Source organism: Conger conger, chromosome 8, assembly GCF_963514075.1.
Source record: "Conger conger chromosome 8, fConCon1.1, whole genome shotgun sequence".
NCBI lineage: Eukaryota > Metazoa > Chordata > Actinopteri > Anguilliformes > Congridae > Conger > Conger conger.
Window position 1 is genome coordinate 11,410,293 of NC_083767.1, and position 20,258 is coordinate 11,430,550.

Below are 20,258 nucleotides of genomic sequence, written 5' to 3' on the forward strand. Positions count from 1 at the left end.
GAAGAGACATCAAAGTTGTTTGAATATGGTAAAGAATATTAATCACACAGATGCAAAAGTTAAACATGATACTCATAATTCAGGACTATACATATACACTGCAGGATTTTAATGGCACAATATACAGAATTTCTTTCTTTTCTTTTCTTTTTTCAAATAACCATACATAGCTGTAAGTAATAGTTTCTAATATTCTGCTGACTGACTAACTTCTAATTTTAAAGCAGTTTATTTTCAGTTAGGCCACAAACGCTCATACTTCAGGTGGGGTGTATAGACTGAAGAGGCATATCAAACATACAGTATTTTGGTCTGTCCATATTTAACAACAATGTAATAGCAGAGGCTGTATTTTAAGGGGCTGTTTTGGGTCTGTAAAAGCTCAGAAATATAATTAAGGATTGCAAACAAAGGCTGAATAACAGGAAATCACCCTGGAGGGCATGGAGACGTTTCACTTACATCCTCAGATCCTGAAAGGAGATGCTCACATTACGTTAGCATTGTATTTGTTGTAATAAGATTGCCTGGCTTAAAAATAAACTTAAAGAGTGTCAATAATGTAATGGCTGGAGACTGCTGAGACCCAGAGGGCAGATGCGCATGCATCTGAAAATAATGATGCTTATTTCAGCCATGTTCTGAAACAAAGCACGAGGAATTCCACATTTAGACAAACAGACAGACAGATAGATGTGACAACATTGAGAGATTTTTAAATAGACGGCACTGTGAGGATGCTCCTGTTACAAGGACATGCTTAGCTTTGATTAGGTTCACTCTGCTTGTTTACAGCAGAAACACCAGTGCATTTTGTAACACCCAGTGGTCTGCCACCCATTGCTCAATGAAATACCTCATTAATGTCATGTTCTAGGCTTCTGCGGGGTCCAGCCACCGGCAGGGATTGCACTTTCAGAGACAACTGAAGACCTGCTTTACTATAGCTCAGCCACTGATGAGGGCCAGTGATGGCCTAAGGTTATGGATCCCCACCTATTACCAAGCAGAATTTGTCAACTTTGTTTCATTTCATCTGATTTTGGCTAAGCATTTGCCCAGGCCTGCTCAATTACCATTGGATTAATAACTAACACTTTTAGAGCAGACTGTGTATTTTCTGGTTTGACTTCTGCTGAAAAAGAATAATTCAACTGGGGTTTAATAAAGATTTGCATATGAATAGTTTCTGGATCAAGAGAGAATGTAGTTCATTTAGAGTGAACTACTGCAGAGTTTAACAAAGCACGGCCAACAATGCAGACATCAATGAGGCTTTTAATGGACACCTCAGATTTCCTTTTTCAACAAATTGTGAAGGATTTTGTAATTGTTCGTGGTTTGGCGCATCCCCCCTGCCCTTTTTGTTGTTGAAAGGAATAAAAACATGTTCGCAAAAAAGGTAGACTTCTCTGAATTGGGTCTGTCTTAGGGGGTCAACCAGTCAACCAGCTGGAGAACAAACTATCAGACTAGAAGCAGACACTCCAACACTCAGTTGGAAAGCCTGGAAGCAAGCAGGTACTGCAAGGCTAACCATTCTCATCAAATCTCTCCATTTGTCTCTCCGTCCCATGTCCATCTCAAATTCGCCGTGCACACAGTAATGAGAGCAGACAATCAAATTACACATACCCAGAACACAGTGTACTCTGCTGCTCTGGCCATCAATCAGCTGTGAGTGCTTCTTCGGCGAGAGATACGCTGTTTCCTCCAGGACCTTTAGACAGCAGCATCAGGGCTTTCCTCAGCTGATCAGGCCCCAGGTCTGCAAATGTTCCTGCTCTACCCGGTTATACCCTCAGGGTAATCCGAATCCCAGAGTCACATCTGTTTAAGTCTTTCCACTGCAGCTGAGGAGGTTGCGGAATCACTGCGTTCTCCTACCTAGTGTCAGACCTGCTGCCCATCTGCAGCCCCCGAGGTGAGGAAACACGACCAAGAGGACATGCAGGCCCCATCGATGCCTCAAGCCTCAGAGAACTAGTATCATCTCATTCACCATTTTATTTTTGGACAGGTCATATAAGGCCCATAATAATGTGAATAGAGAATAGATTTTTTAAAGCCTGCTGTTAATGTGACTTCTCCTTATATGATAACCCTTTAATGTGAAGGATGCCAAGTATGTTCTGAACTGAACATAATGAACTAATGCTGGTTCTAGAACACGGACTAGAGGGAAGCATTCCAAAAACGTACTCTTCAAAGGTTTCAGACGTAATATAACTTTATGCATACAGCATCACTGATGCTTGTGTTTCAACTGTATTACCTATTGCTGGGCAACAGAGCTGATTAAACCTCCCAATGAAGTGTGCATTGTTGTCTTTCACGGTCACGGTCACAATAAACTGTGTGGAGAAAAAGAGAAGAGACGGAGAACAGCCGAGATAATGTGGTAGAGGATACAAGCTCTATCAGCCAACGAATATCCATTAAAGGAGATGGTTGCCATTGTCTCGATAAGAACAATGGGCAAAGTGTCTGTTCAGGCACTGATGAGCAATACCGCTAACAAGATTTACTCCCATATTAAATCTGAGCTATCACGCAGTAGCGACAATACTGCGTTTTATAATAGAGCAATAACTGATTTAATCTGCCTCTTTACTGATGTTTCTGGTTAAGGCACTCTTCAAAACCAGTGTTTTCTTTGCTATGCTATAAGTCAGGGGAGCCAAACAAATTGAAAAATTGTAGAGGTGATGGGAACTTGCATATTTTAGCCGTAAACATACCAATGTCATATCAATTATTGTGATTATTTATTTTCAGTGTCTATGACAACGCGACCATCAAGGCCCGGACTGCATGTAAAAAAGACTTGGGCACCATACAGTACATATACTTGCAATCAAGGTCCAATTTTAAATGCGCAATTTGCATTCCAGCCTACTGCCTTGCAATGAATTGCATAGAAGTAAACAATGATTGGTTCAAGATTGGGTAAATTATATCATTTTGCTCCCATCAAGACACACAATTTATTTTCTGTACTGAACTACATTTCCCAACATGCATTTCATATACGTTTTTAGACTCATTGAAAATCCACAACATACTGTATCAGTTTGTTATATTAAGGTCACCAAAAATAAATGCCATTGATGTGCTCAGCATCCATATGCCTCATTATACACATACTGAACAGTACTGCAGGCTAATGGATGGATGTTTGAGTGCTAATGTCGTAAAAAAGCCAGAAGTGAAAGGTCAAGCTTGGGTTTGCACTGTGACTGCGACATGGACTCTCAGGTAATTTATACGGAGCTCCGTTGACACCACTTCAAAATGGCCTTTTGGTCCAAGTAGTGTCACAGCTGGTAGACAAAGCTTCACTTTAAATTGACTCTCAGTTCAACTGGGGCGTAACCCTGCACAAGGTTTTATGCCTTGCAGAGGCATGAAGGGATTATCCTCTGCCACAAGCAGACTTTTCTCTGCTCTTTCTCTGTTCCCAAATAGTAAATTTCTTCACGGTTCTGCAAATAGCGATATCCACACACAAATACTCTGGCCGTCTAAAAGACAGTCATTCACTCTGCATTCATAAAACAAACACGCGTTATGGCTAATGCAGTAATGGGCAGCACTGAAATGCATAGCTACCCAGATAATACAATTACACTTGATTCCAAAACATGATCTGCCTATCAGTGACAACTGTGTTTGTTTCCGTTGAGCAGATTGCTTTAAGTGTTAGTTAAGTGGAGTACTTTAATGCAATAGGCAAACCATTCTAAGAGCTTTATGGCATTAATATGTCTCTGGTTAATTCTATCTCATCTTCTAATATGATTTTGCCTAAAAGACAAATTCAACTGTGATTTATATTACCATCTCCATAAGAGCTAGTGTAGTACTGACAGGAGTTTTGGAGAGTGGTTCAGTGTGTGTTGTGTGCTCCGTTTTAAAGTGAGACTGCTCAATACTAGGCTGGGCATGTCTCAGAATCCAAACAGCCCTTCCCTGTTACCCCCAAACATATACCAAGCACATATTTAGGGAAGAGATTCAATACAACCATAATGTGTTTTCTTGTGAACTAAATCACACTGAAATATGTGAAGGCATGTTGTGTGTACATGTGTGTGTGTGTGCACCCAGGTTTGTGTGTATATATAGAATACAACATGCTCATCCTTTCAAACACAAAATGGAGAGATGCATTTTGAATACAGGACAGAGAAAGTAATGTATTTTCACCAATGTTAGGCATCCAAAAAATAAAAATAAACTTTATGCCTTTGCAAGAGGAATATTTGAACATTTCACCATTAAATTGTATCATATGCATTAACGATTGTTGATAAAATTAGCATTTGGCTCAAAAAGCAGCAGTGACTAATTTTATCTCGACCCAGAAAGTGTTCCAACCTTTCCATGTAGGCTGAAGCCAATAATGATTGTATTCACCTTTCGGATGTATTCAAATGAAATGTATTCATAATATTCTGCATAATTGCATCTAAAATTAAATACAGTACATTAGTAAATGAAATATAGTGTGCATAATGCACTCTGCCAATTAGTAGAATCTCAAATATCCTTTAGTATTGGCCTCCTGTCTCTCCACCAGTAGATAATGTGGGGTAAACTCAATTTAGTTTAAAATGGGTGGCAATACGCACTTATACACATCCAAGATGTTACCGTGTACCCTAGTAATAAGCTTGTTATCACATATTTTTTGATGGAATTTTTATATTTATTACTTACTTATTATGTTCAAAGTATAAGTAAAGCTGTAAGTAAAATTGAAATATTACCATCCCATTCTCCTACTGCTTGGCTGCCATTTTTTATTTGCTACATCTAGCATTCATCGTATTCTTTTTTTTTCCACACTATTCACCTTAAATGTATGCATAAGGTACAAAGGTTGCACATTAAGGATCATTACATTTTGAAAACATTATTATTACCCTGTGTAAAATAAATATAAAAAATAAATAAAAATAAAATTCTGTGTGCTAGTTTGCATTAAACCTTCAATAGCATGCTTAAACCATTTTGAATAGACAGCATTGAATAATTAAATGAATAATAAATGAGAAGCCTTGACTGATTGTATTTCCATGCAGTGTCATCATCATCAGAATTTCCATAATGACAAGCTTTTGTACTTTTGCAGAACATTCATAACACAAATCTTTATCTCTTAGTGCAGATTTCTGGCCATCTGTTTCATTAGACCTTCCTCGCTGACAGATATTCCTCCAGCTAAACTCCGCCGTGACGCAGCCAGCACTTCCTCAGTCATCTCTCATGCAAACAGTCATTCTCTGGATTCTGTAGGCATCTTTAGTGCCTCTGCAGCAGATAGCCTTTTTCTTGTGCCGTGTTACAAATGAAGAAACGTTATTTCTGTCACAATGCGCTTCCGTCAGTGACTATAGCGCTCATAATATATTTCTGGGAAAGAGATGGATATCATTTTTTTGGCTAGGCCTGAACAGTGCATTACACATAAATCAAAGAATAATAAATATCAATGCAAAAAATAAAATGACGGGTCAACTACTGTGGTTATTCAAATGAATCACTTGGCACGTATCAGTCAGATGCTATCATTTTAACTGCTGATGAGAATGAATTTTGGCTGATATGAATGTGTCAAGACTTCAAACCAAAGGACCCAAAATAAAGTGGCTGCAGTTGTATTCTCTAAAATAAGCAACTGGCCAAAAAATAGATTTTTATGTATTTATTGTATTTGTATTCACATTTTATTAATCTGTATCCAAAACCTGCAGATTAAGTTAGAAGCTCTAACATGTTTAGCCAGCTAGCTGCCTACTTATCAGGGATGAAGGGTGCCCATGCAGAGCACCTGTATATACATTCATAAATGTTTTGCAATAATACAAGCTTTTTGGAAATATCTGAATCTTTGATGAAGAAACTTACTGTATATCAAAGCATATGGAGCCTTGGCAAAAGAAAAATGGAAGGTTAGGAAGAAAGAATTGATTGATTTTAGTATTGACATCTTACAATCCACAACATACTTTATATCCACTCAACATTGTTTTTTCTCCACACAAAATTGTGTACATTTTGGACTGCCATTAGAACAGGAAGCATACGTATATGACCTTCTCACAATGCCAAGATCCAATGAGGAATTGTATTCTCCATTCGAGTCTGCTTCCACCCACGTATTGTACTGACACAACCATAAAAGTGAGCTGCATTCCTTTTAAAAAAAGAAAGAAACGTAAAGGAAAGCAGACAGACTAGCCTCCTTTAGGTATTGTTTTTTCACTTGAGTCAGACATGGGGAAAGTAGAGAGGGTTACAGACAGAGATGGGATCAGTCAGTAAGTACAGAGGGGGCCGTGGTGGGGAATCAAACCCAGTGGGATTTGTATACGGGTTGAGAGGCTGCTGAGTTTTGGACGGTGCCACAAGGCCTCCCCAATTTGTTCCTTTTTAAGAAAGACAGAACTGAGAAGAACTCAAGCAATGTCAGCGGGGATTTTGAACCGGAGACATGAGGTCAGTCTGTTTATAACTCTGTCTGGACCTCACCAGCTTGTTAGTGCCAATGCTGGATGGGACTGGTGTCAGATAGATCTGGGTTGGGGGCAATTTTTTTTTTTAAGCTACACCCTCAACAACCTCAATACCTAAAGCACGCAGAGGTGGAAAATCCAAGTTCACTATCCAGAACTTTGTTACAATCACCAGGATTTGCTTATCAGAACAGTTCTGCTGCCAGGATGTAGAGCTAATTAGTGAAATCAGTCCAGGGTGGAAGAAACACATGGTGGGACTTACTTTGTGACCCCTAGACTTTCCACCTCTGAAAGCCCATTAACTTCACAAAAAACATACCATTAATTGTTGGAGTGAAGAAAATCCTACCTAGCCCTTTTCTAGGTATGTCACAAACTGCTCGAAATGAATCATTTACGACTTTGAATTTGAATTATTCAATTATGTATTCTATGTGGGCATCAGTCATAACCTTTGAAGTTAAAAAAGTAAGTTGGCAATGTTTTGATTTTCTACTGTACATCATTCCTTTCATGTTATTAGACATGGAAGTGATTTTTACCTTTAAAGATATGACTCATCCAGTGCAGAACTCAATAACACACCTCGTTTTACTGCAAAATCAATCTCATATGGTACACAGCCACTAGAGAGCTTCACAACAGGTTTTTCCCAATACAAGTTTTCCAGTACAAAATGGAAAGCTTTTGCTCAAAATGGAAAGATTTGTTGATCAACATATGCAGAGCTAAACTAAATAGTAGAAGAAGTCTGCATCCTCCTTTGTCTAGTAAAAGTATTTAGACCTTTTCACATTTTGTTGCCTCAGATCTAAAATGGCTTCACTGCCCTGAAATGATGTGCAACACCAATATATTACCCAATCGAAGGAGAGCATCTCATAATAGTTATATTCAAATGCAGACAGCTGCTATGTGCTTATTGGGAGACAGTATGCTATTAGAATTAGGCCACTGTCATGCAAGGATGAATTTAATTTGACTGTTCTGGCACAATGAACTTGACCAAATAGCCTTTGATTCTTTCAATCCATCTTGACCAAACCAACTGCTGATATCACTCAAGGCACATGGACAGCAGGTCAACAGGATCTACAACTAAAAAGTCACTCAAGGTCGAGATCGTCGACACACAGCAAAGGTATAGGTACAGAAAATATGGCTCCAGTCAAGACCAACTGTAGACCATGAGCTGCAGCTCATATTGCACAACAGTTTCCAGAACAGTTATTGTCAAAGCAGAGATGTGGGAACAATGAATCAGACGTTAGCCTGAATATTAATTCTTCAGATAATTTGATTTGACACTTAATCTAGATTGCCAAAACCCCGAGAGAAGCACTGTATGTAATTCCTGATCAATGCGCTTTCTTAAGTGACATTGCAGCATCTAGTCGATGACTGACTGATATAACGGGAGAGATATCCCAGTGGACGCACCCAGTGAGTTCAGAGGGAACTGAGGGAGAAGATGAGGAGAACGCGACACTACGACACTAGAAATGAGGACGGATTGAGAGAATCGCCCTGAGGCCTGGAAAATCTCCCATGCCTGAATTCAAAACCCATGTTTGCCTCAGCAGGAAGCCCAATCAGAAGGAGAAGAGTGCTGTGGCTCTTCAGTTAGCCATACGACAGAAAGCTATGCTCTTCACACAACAACAATCCATCTACCCAGAGCTGAATACACAATTTGTGCAAGCTCCTTTCCACACAGCTCGGGGAGCATACAAACAAGCACTTCTCAAAGCTCTGACAAATGAACATAGATTAAGTATTTCTACAATAGAAGCAAAAATGTTCTGCCATGCAGGTAATGACAAGAACTAAGACACAAATGCAAGGTAACTTACCAGTTTTTCTGGCCACCGTGTGGCTATTAGTGCATCTATTCACTGTGGCAGATCCACTGGAATTGTATAAGAATAGGACACACACCGATTCATGGAAGTAGAAAATGCACAACATTCAACATTCTGGAAAATTCCAGAAATGCGTGACTGGGTTCAGATGTGCTGACTGAGAAGGCCCTGGTATATGGTGAAAAGTCTCTGTCCTGCTCCTTAAACTTGGGTAATTGCTTGGGCTCTATGGATGGAGGCACTACCAGCCTGAAAGCTACCAGAAAGTAATGATTTAAAATGATCACTTGGTACCATTAGGTAAAGACTGACATCAAGGCCCTAGCCCTCCCAGGGTAAGAGTGCACTCAAACAAAGCCAGGAAAAAGCGCATCACAAGGAGTGAATAGTACACAGTTGGAATACTTTTTGTTTACTACCTGAACATCATTGTTAAGAGTGCTTAAAGAATCAAATTGAATAACCTGAAGCAGGATTTACAGTGTATGGGACAAAACAGCACCACAGGGTGTTTTGTAAACCTACAACAGAGCTGAGCTATGTATATATAGCACATTGAAAATAGAGACAGATAGGTGAGCCTTCACAACCAGCTTAGGAGTTTGCAAAAATAACTGAATAATTTTTAGAAAATGCCTGCTGTATTGCTACATGTAGAGAAACCGATGCAAGCTTTGAGTAAGACAGGGTTAACTTGAAAACCACGACTGAAACTCACAATATCTATAGATAGTTTGTGTCCTACCTTGTCCGTGGTTGCTATGACATTATCAAGCCTGCATCGAATTCCTCATAACTCTCTTCTTTGTACAGATGCAGAGGGGCAAAATAGCAGCTGTTATTCGCATTCAGTGGGAGTCAATTACATACAAGCCAACTGTTATAAAGGAGAATGGAGAACTACAGGAGATTCATCTCAGGTGCTGGATAAAGAGATGGGTGTCTTATTCAGAGACGAAAATAAATTTAAGAAATGCTAAAAATGTTGAAAATGGCTCTTGTTTTGCGTGGCGCACTTTTGGAGACAATCATAAGCATGCGTCCTTATTTTCTTGAATTTGAGACGATAGCAATTTTATGATGAGAGTTCGTGTTCCTTTGAGGCCTAACAGTGCTGAGAAATGATTTTGACAAATAAGTGAACACGGAACAACGTCTCAGACAAGTGATGAATAGCTTCTCATCAGCCCAGATATTATTCTTCAGGTAAACATCTTGAATCCATTCAATCATGTCACTGCATATTGGATTTCTTTTTGATCAGACAAAATGGCTGAGCAACATTATTACTGCAAAAATTCTGACACCTTCCCTGTCCTGTTTATACGGGTGTATTAGCCAGAATGCAAATGCTTCATATGCTAATAGAGGAGCTTAACTAACTCAGATAACTGCATCAGCTCTAGCGGAGCTGCTCTTATACACGTACTGGGTGAGCACGTTTTCCCTTTAAACCACTATTGGCACAGCAGAGGTGATTTGTTCTCAGCAGGCACATGTTGTAGTTAGGAGATATTGACCATCAGACAAATAATGGCCGGGCCTGTGCTAATTCTTATTTGCATTGGCCTGGCTTGCAGCTCTGCCAGATGGACGGGGATGGGAATGTGAGGAATTTGTGTGGGCTACAAGACGCCCTGTATCGAGAAAGCCGGCAGGACATCTGCCGTATGCGTGCGGGGGACTTCCGGTAGGCTGCCCTCCCGCCCGACTGCTTTGTATCCAGATAAGTCCTCAGGATGGACTGCTCTGGCACGCACCCCCATCTGCCCTCCGATCACCTGCTTTTCCCTTTCAAAAACATTCCCCACTCACAACACTATATTTCCCAATGATGCACTGAGGTATAGTGACATTAATGAGATTTAACCCCACCCCCGATGGATTTTGTCAACAGTTTTCTGTATTGACAGGGATTTTGCCCAGGTATTGGCGCACTGGCATTCTTCAGGCAAAATGAAGATGTGGGACACCGGGACAGAGCTCAGAGGTGTCACTGGCTCTTAATGAAGCCTTTGTGTCATCCACCGGTAAGCTAAAGGATAGGCACCTGTCTCCGTCAAATGACTGCCGACCATTATATTCCATGTCCCGCTAACTGCAAGATTAAACTCTGCAAACCAACTCCCTAAATCCTGTTTACGGCTCCCTGTGCTGAGCTCCCCTGGACCGGGCTAGCAATGCATTACGCCACAGATCAATTGATAGATTGTCCTGTCCAAGCTGCCGTAACTAAATCAGCCAATTCTGATGATTCAGCACTGATCCGGGAACTGGGGCTGCTGTCACCAATCACTGATCACCAGACCCCAGACAGATATGGACATTTTGCTGTCACTTGAACCTAATTTATCGCCAACTACCGCATTGATTACCCTTGTGCAGTCCCACAGAACCTTTCTAAAAGAGGAGTCTGAACGATTGAAACTGGTGGAGAAAGAGAAAAGACACTCCAGACTTCTACCGCGTTTGATTCGGGCTGTGGTTTGACCTCACAGCTCATAGTTTTCACGGATCGTTTCTTCTCCTGAACCAGCCCGATACACTGTAAGTACTGTACATGTCAAGGGGTGCTAGTTGACATTCCTTACATCTGTCATGTCCCATCCATTCTGTTACATACACACACTGGCAGCAAATTGATTAAGAAATAGAGCCCTGTTATTTCAATCCCGTTAGCAAAATTACCAGAACATAAAAGCTGGAGGTCCAATTGTCTCCATCCCTGTGAGCCTCATCAAGTTACAGCCTATTTAAGTTTGTCCTCCATTACAGAAATTCTGCTTTTTGCTCATTCTGAACTCAGACTGCCAGGGGCTTCATAGAGTCTCTCAGCTGTATCCTCTAACCGCAGCTGCTACCAAAGCATCACAAAATATTTAGCAAACAGTTTTTTTTGGGAGGTGTGTGTGTGTTGGGGGGGGGGGGGCTGCAACTACTAAAAGTATTAATTGAGCTTTAATATGTAGTAAAGGGGGGCAGTGAAAAACTGAACAATACAGGAGACTTGTTGGCCATCTTTGGTTGCTGAGAATGGTGGTTTATGTAAATGTACATATTAAAATATGTTAATTCAAACATCTGAACAAATGAGTCCAGGATTGCATACTCCCTAAATCCTACATGAAATTAAACAACCTTTATTGCTTACCAATCCAGTTTACTAATTCACTGCAAAAATGAGCTGTACTGATTAACATTCCTAATAGCATGTTTGACCCCATTATATGCTATATACAGTAAGAGGGAATCTCCTTTTCAGATCCAATTGTTCCATCTTGTAATTTGTCAGAGCGCTAAATACAGTATGATGTAGGTCATGCCATCAGCAGTTTTCATGGAAACATTCATTCTTTTCTTCTCTCATACATTAAATCATTAAATCGCACATATCATACAAGGGTCCAAATGTAAATCAATTTGTGAAAGTCATTTTTTCAATAAAATAATAACTATGGAAACAATGTAGCAAGCATAATTAAAAGCCATCAGCACAATTTTGTAGTCCAATGTTGTTTATTTGACTCCAACCAAATCAGCCAACTGGTCCCATGTCAATATTGTGCATCATCTCCTATATCTTCCATAAAGAGGAAACTGGATTTAGATATCAATTGACAGTACCCAGACAAATAATTACAATTGCCCTCAGCATTCCATATAATAGATTATTTTATATCACACTCACACCTAACTGGACAATCTCCAACAAACACATTGGATTAAAGCTGTTTGCGATCACTGCAAACAGCTTTAAATGCCACAGACGACATAGATACGCTAAGGGTCAATAGTACATGGATTGTGGTGATTAATGGAGGACTCCAGTGTACAGTTACATTCAGTAGACCTACATTCATATTTTTTCAAATGCCTAAAATGTGCTATAATTCCAATTTCTTTATATGAGGGTCATTAGTTCAAACCATTAATCTCCTGTAAAAGGGAAAGAGTACTGAAGATGTATTCCTCATTTATACTTGTCTCTTGCACTTACATCCAGCCCATGCATGCATTGTCTAAAATGGCAGTTCCTCACCTCAATTCAGTTTTTAGGTGTAAATTTTGTGCAAACATGTAATATGCATGTGTCTCATCAATAGACCCAATGGTCAGGCGTTGATGACTAGTCCCAAAATATGTTCTGTAAAAAGAAGCATATGAAGTAACGGAATATGTAAATGTATGAAAACTACACCAGTTGCTGACCAGAAGGTTTTTGTCTATGGCTGGAGCCAAATCCACGCCCTACAACCTCTCTTTTTATGAGGGCTAACTCCCCCTTGCTGAGATTCAACAACCTATGGTACTGAGACTTACTTCCAAGTGAATATTTTTTGTGGTGAAAAGTTTGAATGCTTCAATTTTCTTGATGTTTCAACAAGCGGTTGGAACATTTGGTTGAAATACAGTTAAAGGATCTAGCCAGGCTATATCTGAGTAAAACCTGAGCTATGGTACCCTGGGGTTAACCTGGTCTGGCTTGTGCTCATTGGGTCAGTATGGTGTGTGAAAGCTGGCAATTGAGAAATGGGATGCAGCCAACATCTCAACAATCTTTACCTATTTCCACATTCAGTCCACTAGCAGGCACTACAACACACAGAATACAATCCTCTCAGTCTATATGAGCGAGTCACTTTGCAGCAATAGAGTACATCAAAGCATTTCCCATACTACCTGATGGTCAATTACAACAGCACATCAGCCAGGACCAGATAATCAAACAGTGGCACCAAAAAGTGAAACCAAAATAGATTTCTGTTCACTTCTGTTCATTAGTTACTGTTCCCTGGTCTCCCCCCTGCTGAACAACAGCTCCAGCTGGTAGCTGGTTGACCAGTTCAGACCAGCTCTATACTCAACATGGTTTGACCAGCTCAAGCTATGTCCTGAGATAGCCGGTAGCTGGTTATTTCAAGCTTGTTGTAGCTGGAAAGGAGGAAGCTGGGACAGGGAGGAGGAGCAGGAGAAGGAGAAGCGAGGCAGGCCACTCACATTGTTCATGTACTCACTCAGCAGGTCCTGCAGGGCCTGCCGCACGGCGTTGCACTCGGCCACGATGCGCTCGCGACGGTCGTCCCGGGTGCAGGACGAGTCGGCCATCAGGGCCGCCCCGCTGATGATGCTCTCCAGACGCTCCTCCAGGGAGGGCCGGAACCGCGCCTCGCTGAACGTCAGGGGGTCCAGCACGATCTTGTTCTGAAAGACAGGAGGGGGACGCTAGTAAACATGGTAAATGGTTGGAATTTATATAACACCTTTATCCAAAGCGCTGTTCAATTGATGCTCCCAATTCACCCATTCATACACACACTCACACACCAACGGCGATCGGCTGCCATGCGAGGTACCAACCAGCTCGTCAGGAGCGTTTGGGGGTTAGGTGTCTTGCTCAGGGACACTTCAAAACATCCAGGGTAGGATCAAACTGGCAACCCTCCGACTGCCAGATGACCTACCGCTTGAGCCAATGTCGCCCCGACCTCTGGGTGAATGAGCAACACCGGAGAGTATTGTACAAGGCTGGCTAACTCACTAAGCCTGACCGAGTGACTGCACTGAGAAAAACGTTGAACCACCTCTAATATGGAACATGGACTAAAGCAAAAATCTGTTACAAGTTTTGGTCAGCGCAGAAGTGCAGCCAGCTCAGTTAGCCAGCTTTGTGAAATACCCGCCTGCTTTACTTCCGATCCTGTCATCTGTTTGAACTGAAAGGGCAGGAGTTGTATGACTGGCCTTGTGACAAAGTTGATAGTTGCTTTGAAGCCAAAACAGCTATTTTCTAACACTCACTCGCCAGGAGTAGGCAATATGAAATAAATACTTACGTATATGTAAAAAAATATATACGTAAAAAAAATGTCATGCACTGTTTTTAATCAATCTGTCAGTTGCTTATTTGTCTCACTGCATTGAAAATATAGCAATCAATGTCTGATTAGACACAGGTGGACGTCTGCTAACACAATTAACTGTCAGAAAGGCTCTACACATCACGCCAGTGGCCCCAGACTATCCCGGACAGGCAATTCTCAGGGACTAATTACCACTTCTTACAGCACAAGTCAAGGTAGGCCACAGTGGGCCAACAGTCATTACTGAACTCCCTCCGAATCTGCTCGAGGTGAATAAAATAAACATTCTGGCAGAAATGTGAGACAGTTATTTATTTCATTTTTTTCCGTCTCGTTTAAAAAATCCAGGGTAAATCCATTCAGGTCAAATTTCACAAAAACAGCGCTCACAGGTGCGACTGCAGCAGCAGAGTAGGTGATAGGGGTTCTTTTCCAAAACACGTCGAACCAGTTCAATGACTTAATTTAAAACACGTTTCCATTTATCAAATAATAGAATGACTCAACACTGCTATGAGTCAAAGATAAGGTTTCATTTATTAACAGGTGGCATAATCCAATATGAGAACTTTGTTCGTGTGTTTCTATTTTGGCATGTGTAATTGGCAAATGTTTGTAATTGCATTTTTTAGGAAGGCTCATGCAAGTCTATCTCCATTTTTGGATAATGAATGGTGACGGTGTCTGTACCTTTCTTGTGACATTGTTTACTTCACACAAAGTGACGCTAATATGATCTTCAAGATGGATTTCCCTACCCTCTAACCGAGTAGAGATTGCACCTAAATTGAATTAGGACAGGTAAGGGATTCAGCTAGAAACTATTCAACTAAATACACACTTCAGGGGTGGAGAGATCACTGAAATAAGAGAATCAGTAAATATAATATTTTAAAAAATTAAAAAAGTATGAAATCTATTGGATTTCATCAATAAATTATTGTTACAGTGAAAGGGGGAAAACATAGAAAATATATAAATATACAATTGCTTGCATATTTCTATAGTACATGCTTCTCACAATTGACTAATGACCTTCATTCCATACCAGAAATGGTTGGTTTTGAATCTGTCAACTTACATCTTCAAAATAAAATATTAAAGCTCCTTCTATGGGCTGCCAAGTCAGTGAAAATCAGAAAGTTTGAGAAAAGCCTCCAAAAAACCCCAAGTGAAAATTCCCAAAAATAAACAAATAATGCCTGATAATTTAAGACACTGTAGATTCACAAAAAGGAATTATAAAACACCACTGCATATACATTTTCTAAAGCTTGAAGAAATTTTCACTTGGAGGAGGAGGCATCATAGAGAATACCAAATGAACACCTGCAAGGATATACAGTCGATACATTATTAATGACATACTGTAAAGGGTAAGATGCAAAGGTGGCTTAATCCTTATTTATGCTATAAATTGAAGTTGGCTTTACAAACAGAGCAGAGACTAGTACTGTACATGAAGTAATCAGGAGGGTATATCTACCCAGATGAAAAAATAGTGTACTACGCATACCTGCTATAAACTTCAATTTCTGTGTCCTTCAATTACTCTTCAGTATAAAACAGTATACAGGCTTTACAGTGGAAATGTGAATTGCAAAAGCACTTTCTAACTGTATCAACATGGTCCATTATACACTCAATGAGCACTTTATTGGGTAGACCTGTACACCAGCTTGTTAACGCAAATATGTAATCAGCCAATCATGTGGCAGCAACTAAATGCATACAAGTAGGCAGACGTAGTCAAGAGGTTCAGTTCTTTTTCAGACCAAATGTAAGAATGGAGAAGTAATGTAATCTAAGTGACTTTGGCCTTGTAACAATTGTTGGCACCAGACAGGGTGGTTTGAATATCTCAGAAAATACTGATCTCCTAGGATTTCCATGCTTGTTAATGAGAGAGGTCAGAGGAGAAGGGCCAGAGCTAAGGGGATGGTAACCGTAATACAAATAATCACACATTACAACAGTGGTATGCAGAAGAGCATCTCGGAACACATAACGTGTCAAACTCTAATACGTATAATAAATATCAAATAAAGTGCTTGTTGAGTGTATACACCAACCACAAAAAAATGACAGATAAAAATAAGGACAATGAAAGGATTATTCAGAAACATAAAAACAATTGCATTTGGCAGAGGATTATGGACAGCAGATGGCTTTTGTAAAAAAAAAAAAAAAACTGCCAGAGTAGAGCTAAGGTGACCTTCAAGGTTGGTTTCAATGTTTCTGTTAAAGCCTCCCCGAGTTTTATGGATCCTCATACTGTACCTCCTAATACAGAAGAGGATCACTCTGTCTTTGAATTTTATGCCGTACAAAATATATCATTTATTATCTCTAAAGGAGAACAAAATTGTGTATCGGGGATTCTGGTGTGGCATTTTTACAACTGCACATGCACAATAATGTGTGCATTCTATTAGCAGGGTCCTGTGTAAAGGACAGTTCTAAGGACATATGCACGGTGAATGAGTCCAGGCCTACAATCTGTTTGTTGGATTCTGAATATTCAGCTGTCTGCTGTTGCCACTGAAAGAAGAGTCTTTGGATAGAAAGGCAAATTATTAGAGTCATATCACTTTAGTGCACTTCATGTCTTGGGTGTAATGGAAAAATCAGGGGCTTAACAAAGTCATTTGTTTCTGATTGCCTGCTGCATATGTCTTTAAAGTTAAAAATGAAGTCATCTGCGGGAACATATATTTCAGACAGTTTTATAACAGGAAGAGCTGGCAGGTGATAATACTATAGCTCTTCCTATTGTAAGACTTTTAGAGCTGGTATTAAAAACTCTATAACCCCAGCCACCCTGCAGCAGGTTACATAATATCTCCTGTATTTATTTAACTTCTTTATGCATTTTTGTATGTATTTATATTTTCTGACCAGGTAGGTCAACTGAGAACTCAGATAAATGTTGCAGTGACCACAAGGGAAATCAAAGTGGGTAGAAATTCAAGGGACTGTGCGGCCAATCAGATACAGGCTGTGATTCGGAGGCCAGATAGAGAGCCAGGTTTGTGGGAAGTTGGCCAGCACACCGGGGTTAATACCCCTACTCTTTCAAAGAGTGCCATGGGATCCTTAATGACCACGGCGAGCCAGGACCTCACTTTTATGTCTCACCCAAAGGAGGAGATGTTTATTTCATTTTAAAATAATTGTGCAGATACCTGTAATACCCCACAGCACCGAAATGTACAATAATATGAAATAAAAGCAGTCCCAGTGTCTAAAGGGCTCAAGTATTTCAAGTAATTATTTGACTTCTGTCTAGTAGCCAATAAAAAAGTCACAGTAAATTGCTTCACATATGCAGTACATAACTTGGATCAGTTTAAGGTGACCCTGAATATACAGGATGTAATCCCATGATTTCTGACGACCAAAATGTCTTTCACACTCTCACCCCATGGAAACAGGCCTAGAGAAAAAGGAATAGAGCCAGAAAGTTCTGTTCACGGCAGAGCACCTACTGACACTACTTTGTTCAGACGAGAGATTGCATGCGAGTACCATAATATTGGCATCCGATGTTGAGATACTGTAGCCTACAAACATCGATAATGCATTATTTATTTCATACACTCACATTTGCTTACAATGGCAAACATTGATTTGCAAAGCTTTCAATCTACATACTATGCAGCAGAACCATACCTGTATGTGCATTATTTAGGCAACAAGATCTATACTGCTTTAAAATAATTTTTAGCTGATGGAGAACTGCTGTCGTTACAGTGGGCATTGAAGTGAGAGGTGCATAGGCAGAACTAAAGTAGCCACAAACTATGACCTTCAGAATTCAATGTAAAACATTTTTAGAATAACACTAGAATTAAAAGTAGCTGATAGTTATGAAATTATATGACCAAGGATAGTGTTTTGATACTCTGATACTCAGATAACTAAACAATCATGTGTGATTTATGATTTTGATTGACACGTGTTGGTTTTTGCGCTTGTTCATGTTCATTTTTGCATTGGTGTCAATAGCCTGATGACACAGATCTTCAAAGGGTTCAATAGCCGGTTTCAATAGCCTGATGGAGACTTTCTGTAGGTTTAACAAAAGACATACAGATGCAGTTTAGCATATGATGATGTCTTGTTACAAAAAATGGCATTAACATCATTGACAATGCTGTTGAGAGGCTCATAAGCGTCTGCACGCATCAACTTATCAGCCAACTGCTAGGCAGCTTGTGGCCATTAGTTTGCATCATGAAACAACAGAATATTGTTCGCATCCATCATATATTAAGTATTAAAGTATCCCCCATTAGACACATTTATGAGGTTCAATATGTTGATCTGTCTGTTCAACTGCTTGGTTAGAAAACAAGTTACTCTGCTTCTATAAAAATGCTAAGAATAATTGTGCATCATAAAGGTTATTTGTCATACTTTGTATAATGCGAGATGGCAGAAACAGGGTTGAAAACATAGCTGACTTTCAAAGACATCCTATGAAAATGGCATAAGCATTGCTTTTCAATGGGGAGCAGGTATTTGGGACAGTGGGTGTACATGTATATGTCCCCTATGAACTTCTAAGGTTATTAATGGATGGATTTCTAGGTGTGCCTAATTTTGTAAAGGTGTCATACACTGGCCTACATTTCCCTACGAGCAATTTCTATTCGCCATTACTCAAGCACTCCTGGTGAAGAGAGACACGAAACATGCTATTGATTTATACAGCATCTCAAAAAAAAACATGCCATTGGATGGTGTGCTATCTATGGAAGCTACTATTACAGTAATTTGCCTAAGATGCTCTACCCACGGCCTCTGTTCCTGAAAATGCAGGAGGTAAGAGGATAAATAATACTTTAAATATTTTACTTTATAATATTTTTATATTTAAACATAATTTAAGATCTATGCATGAACATACAAAGAGCCAAAAAGGATGGTTTGTGTTCTTTTGAAAAAGAGCCTCACAGTTTCCAACCTTGGGCTGTGTATCTGTGTTTCTGTAAGTTAGCATTCTCAACAGACACACCAAGGACACAAGTGCTTTGTCCTGAGTCTGCTGGGCAGTGCCATTCCTGTCCTTATATCCACCGATTCTCAGGAGAGGGATGCGGAAAAAAGCCTTCGCTTTCTCAGAATGTCTGAGACATTCCTGGAGAATCAACGCTGTGGCTCTTAACTTCCTGCTAAAAAATAAATGCAAAGTATAATATTTAGCAGTTACCATTAGGCTTTGTGTCAACTTGTGTTGCTGTAAGTCAAAGTTAAGAAAGCGTGTTGATTGATTACAGCACGGACAGTGTGCAAATTTGTCAGACAGTCTATAACAGTGTTGGCCAAACAATTGTGACTGGCAGTCCTCTGTGAGAACATTCTTATCTGGCGGATTGCTAATTCTTCCCCCATCAAGGCAGCCTGCACCAACTAGACAGATAGCATACCGTTGTTTACAAAGGCCCCAGCAGCTTGGGCTATTAACAAATTGCCTAGCCATAGAGAAATTAGATTAAACAAAGTTGAATGACAGGTTGTTAAAATATCTTCCATTTCGGCACACAGACACAGAATTTGTGTGTCTGCTTCAGCAAGCAGCATATTACTACAAATGTGCATTTGTGACCAGGTGTCAGCTGAATTTAGTTCAGGTTAAACATTCTAAAGACAAACCGATGGCTATTTGCTGTGAGATGCTCAGAATCCAGATACCACTAGACTATGAATTCAGAAGTTGTAAATACATATCTCTGATCGAACCACATCGTCTCTCTCAGACAGGCATGCATCTATAGAACTGGCCAAGATCCTTGTCCGATAAATGGCTTTGAAGTCAAAATACTTCACTAAGACGGAGCATCAACTCCTAATGAAATATTTTGTCTTCTGTCTGCAGTGCATGTCTGTTGAAGGAGTGCTCAAAGGTTATCGTTTATCATTTGACGGCTAAAAACCACTTAGCTTTAAGGACACAAAAATCTAATAAAGGACTGTCTGGAGAGAGCACTTGGACGGGAGCTTGGAGA

At 40.0% G+C, this 20,258-nt stretch overlaps 1 protein-coding gene across 4 annotated transcripts in view; it reads right to left on the reverse strand.

The window, feature by feature from the left end:
* LOC133134884 (catenin alpha-2) overlaps window positions 1-20,258 on the reverse strand; it is a 300,097-nt gene that overhangs the window by 199,658 nt on the left and 80,181 nt on the right. For all 4 annotated transcript variants that reach the window (XM_061251445.1, XM_061251444.1, XM_061251446.1 and 1 more), the window contains one exon: window positions 13,385-13,588. In XM_061251445.1, the coding sequence (XP_061107429.1) occupies window positions 13,385-13,588 (204 nt within the window). The remainder of the gene's footprint in view (window positions 1-13,384; window positions 13,589-20,258) is intronic.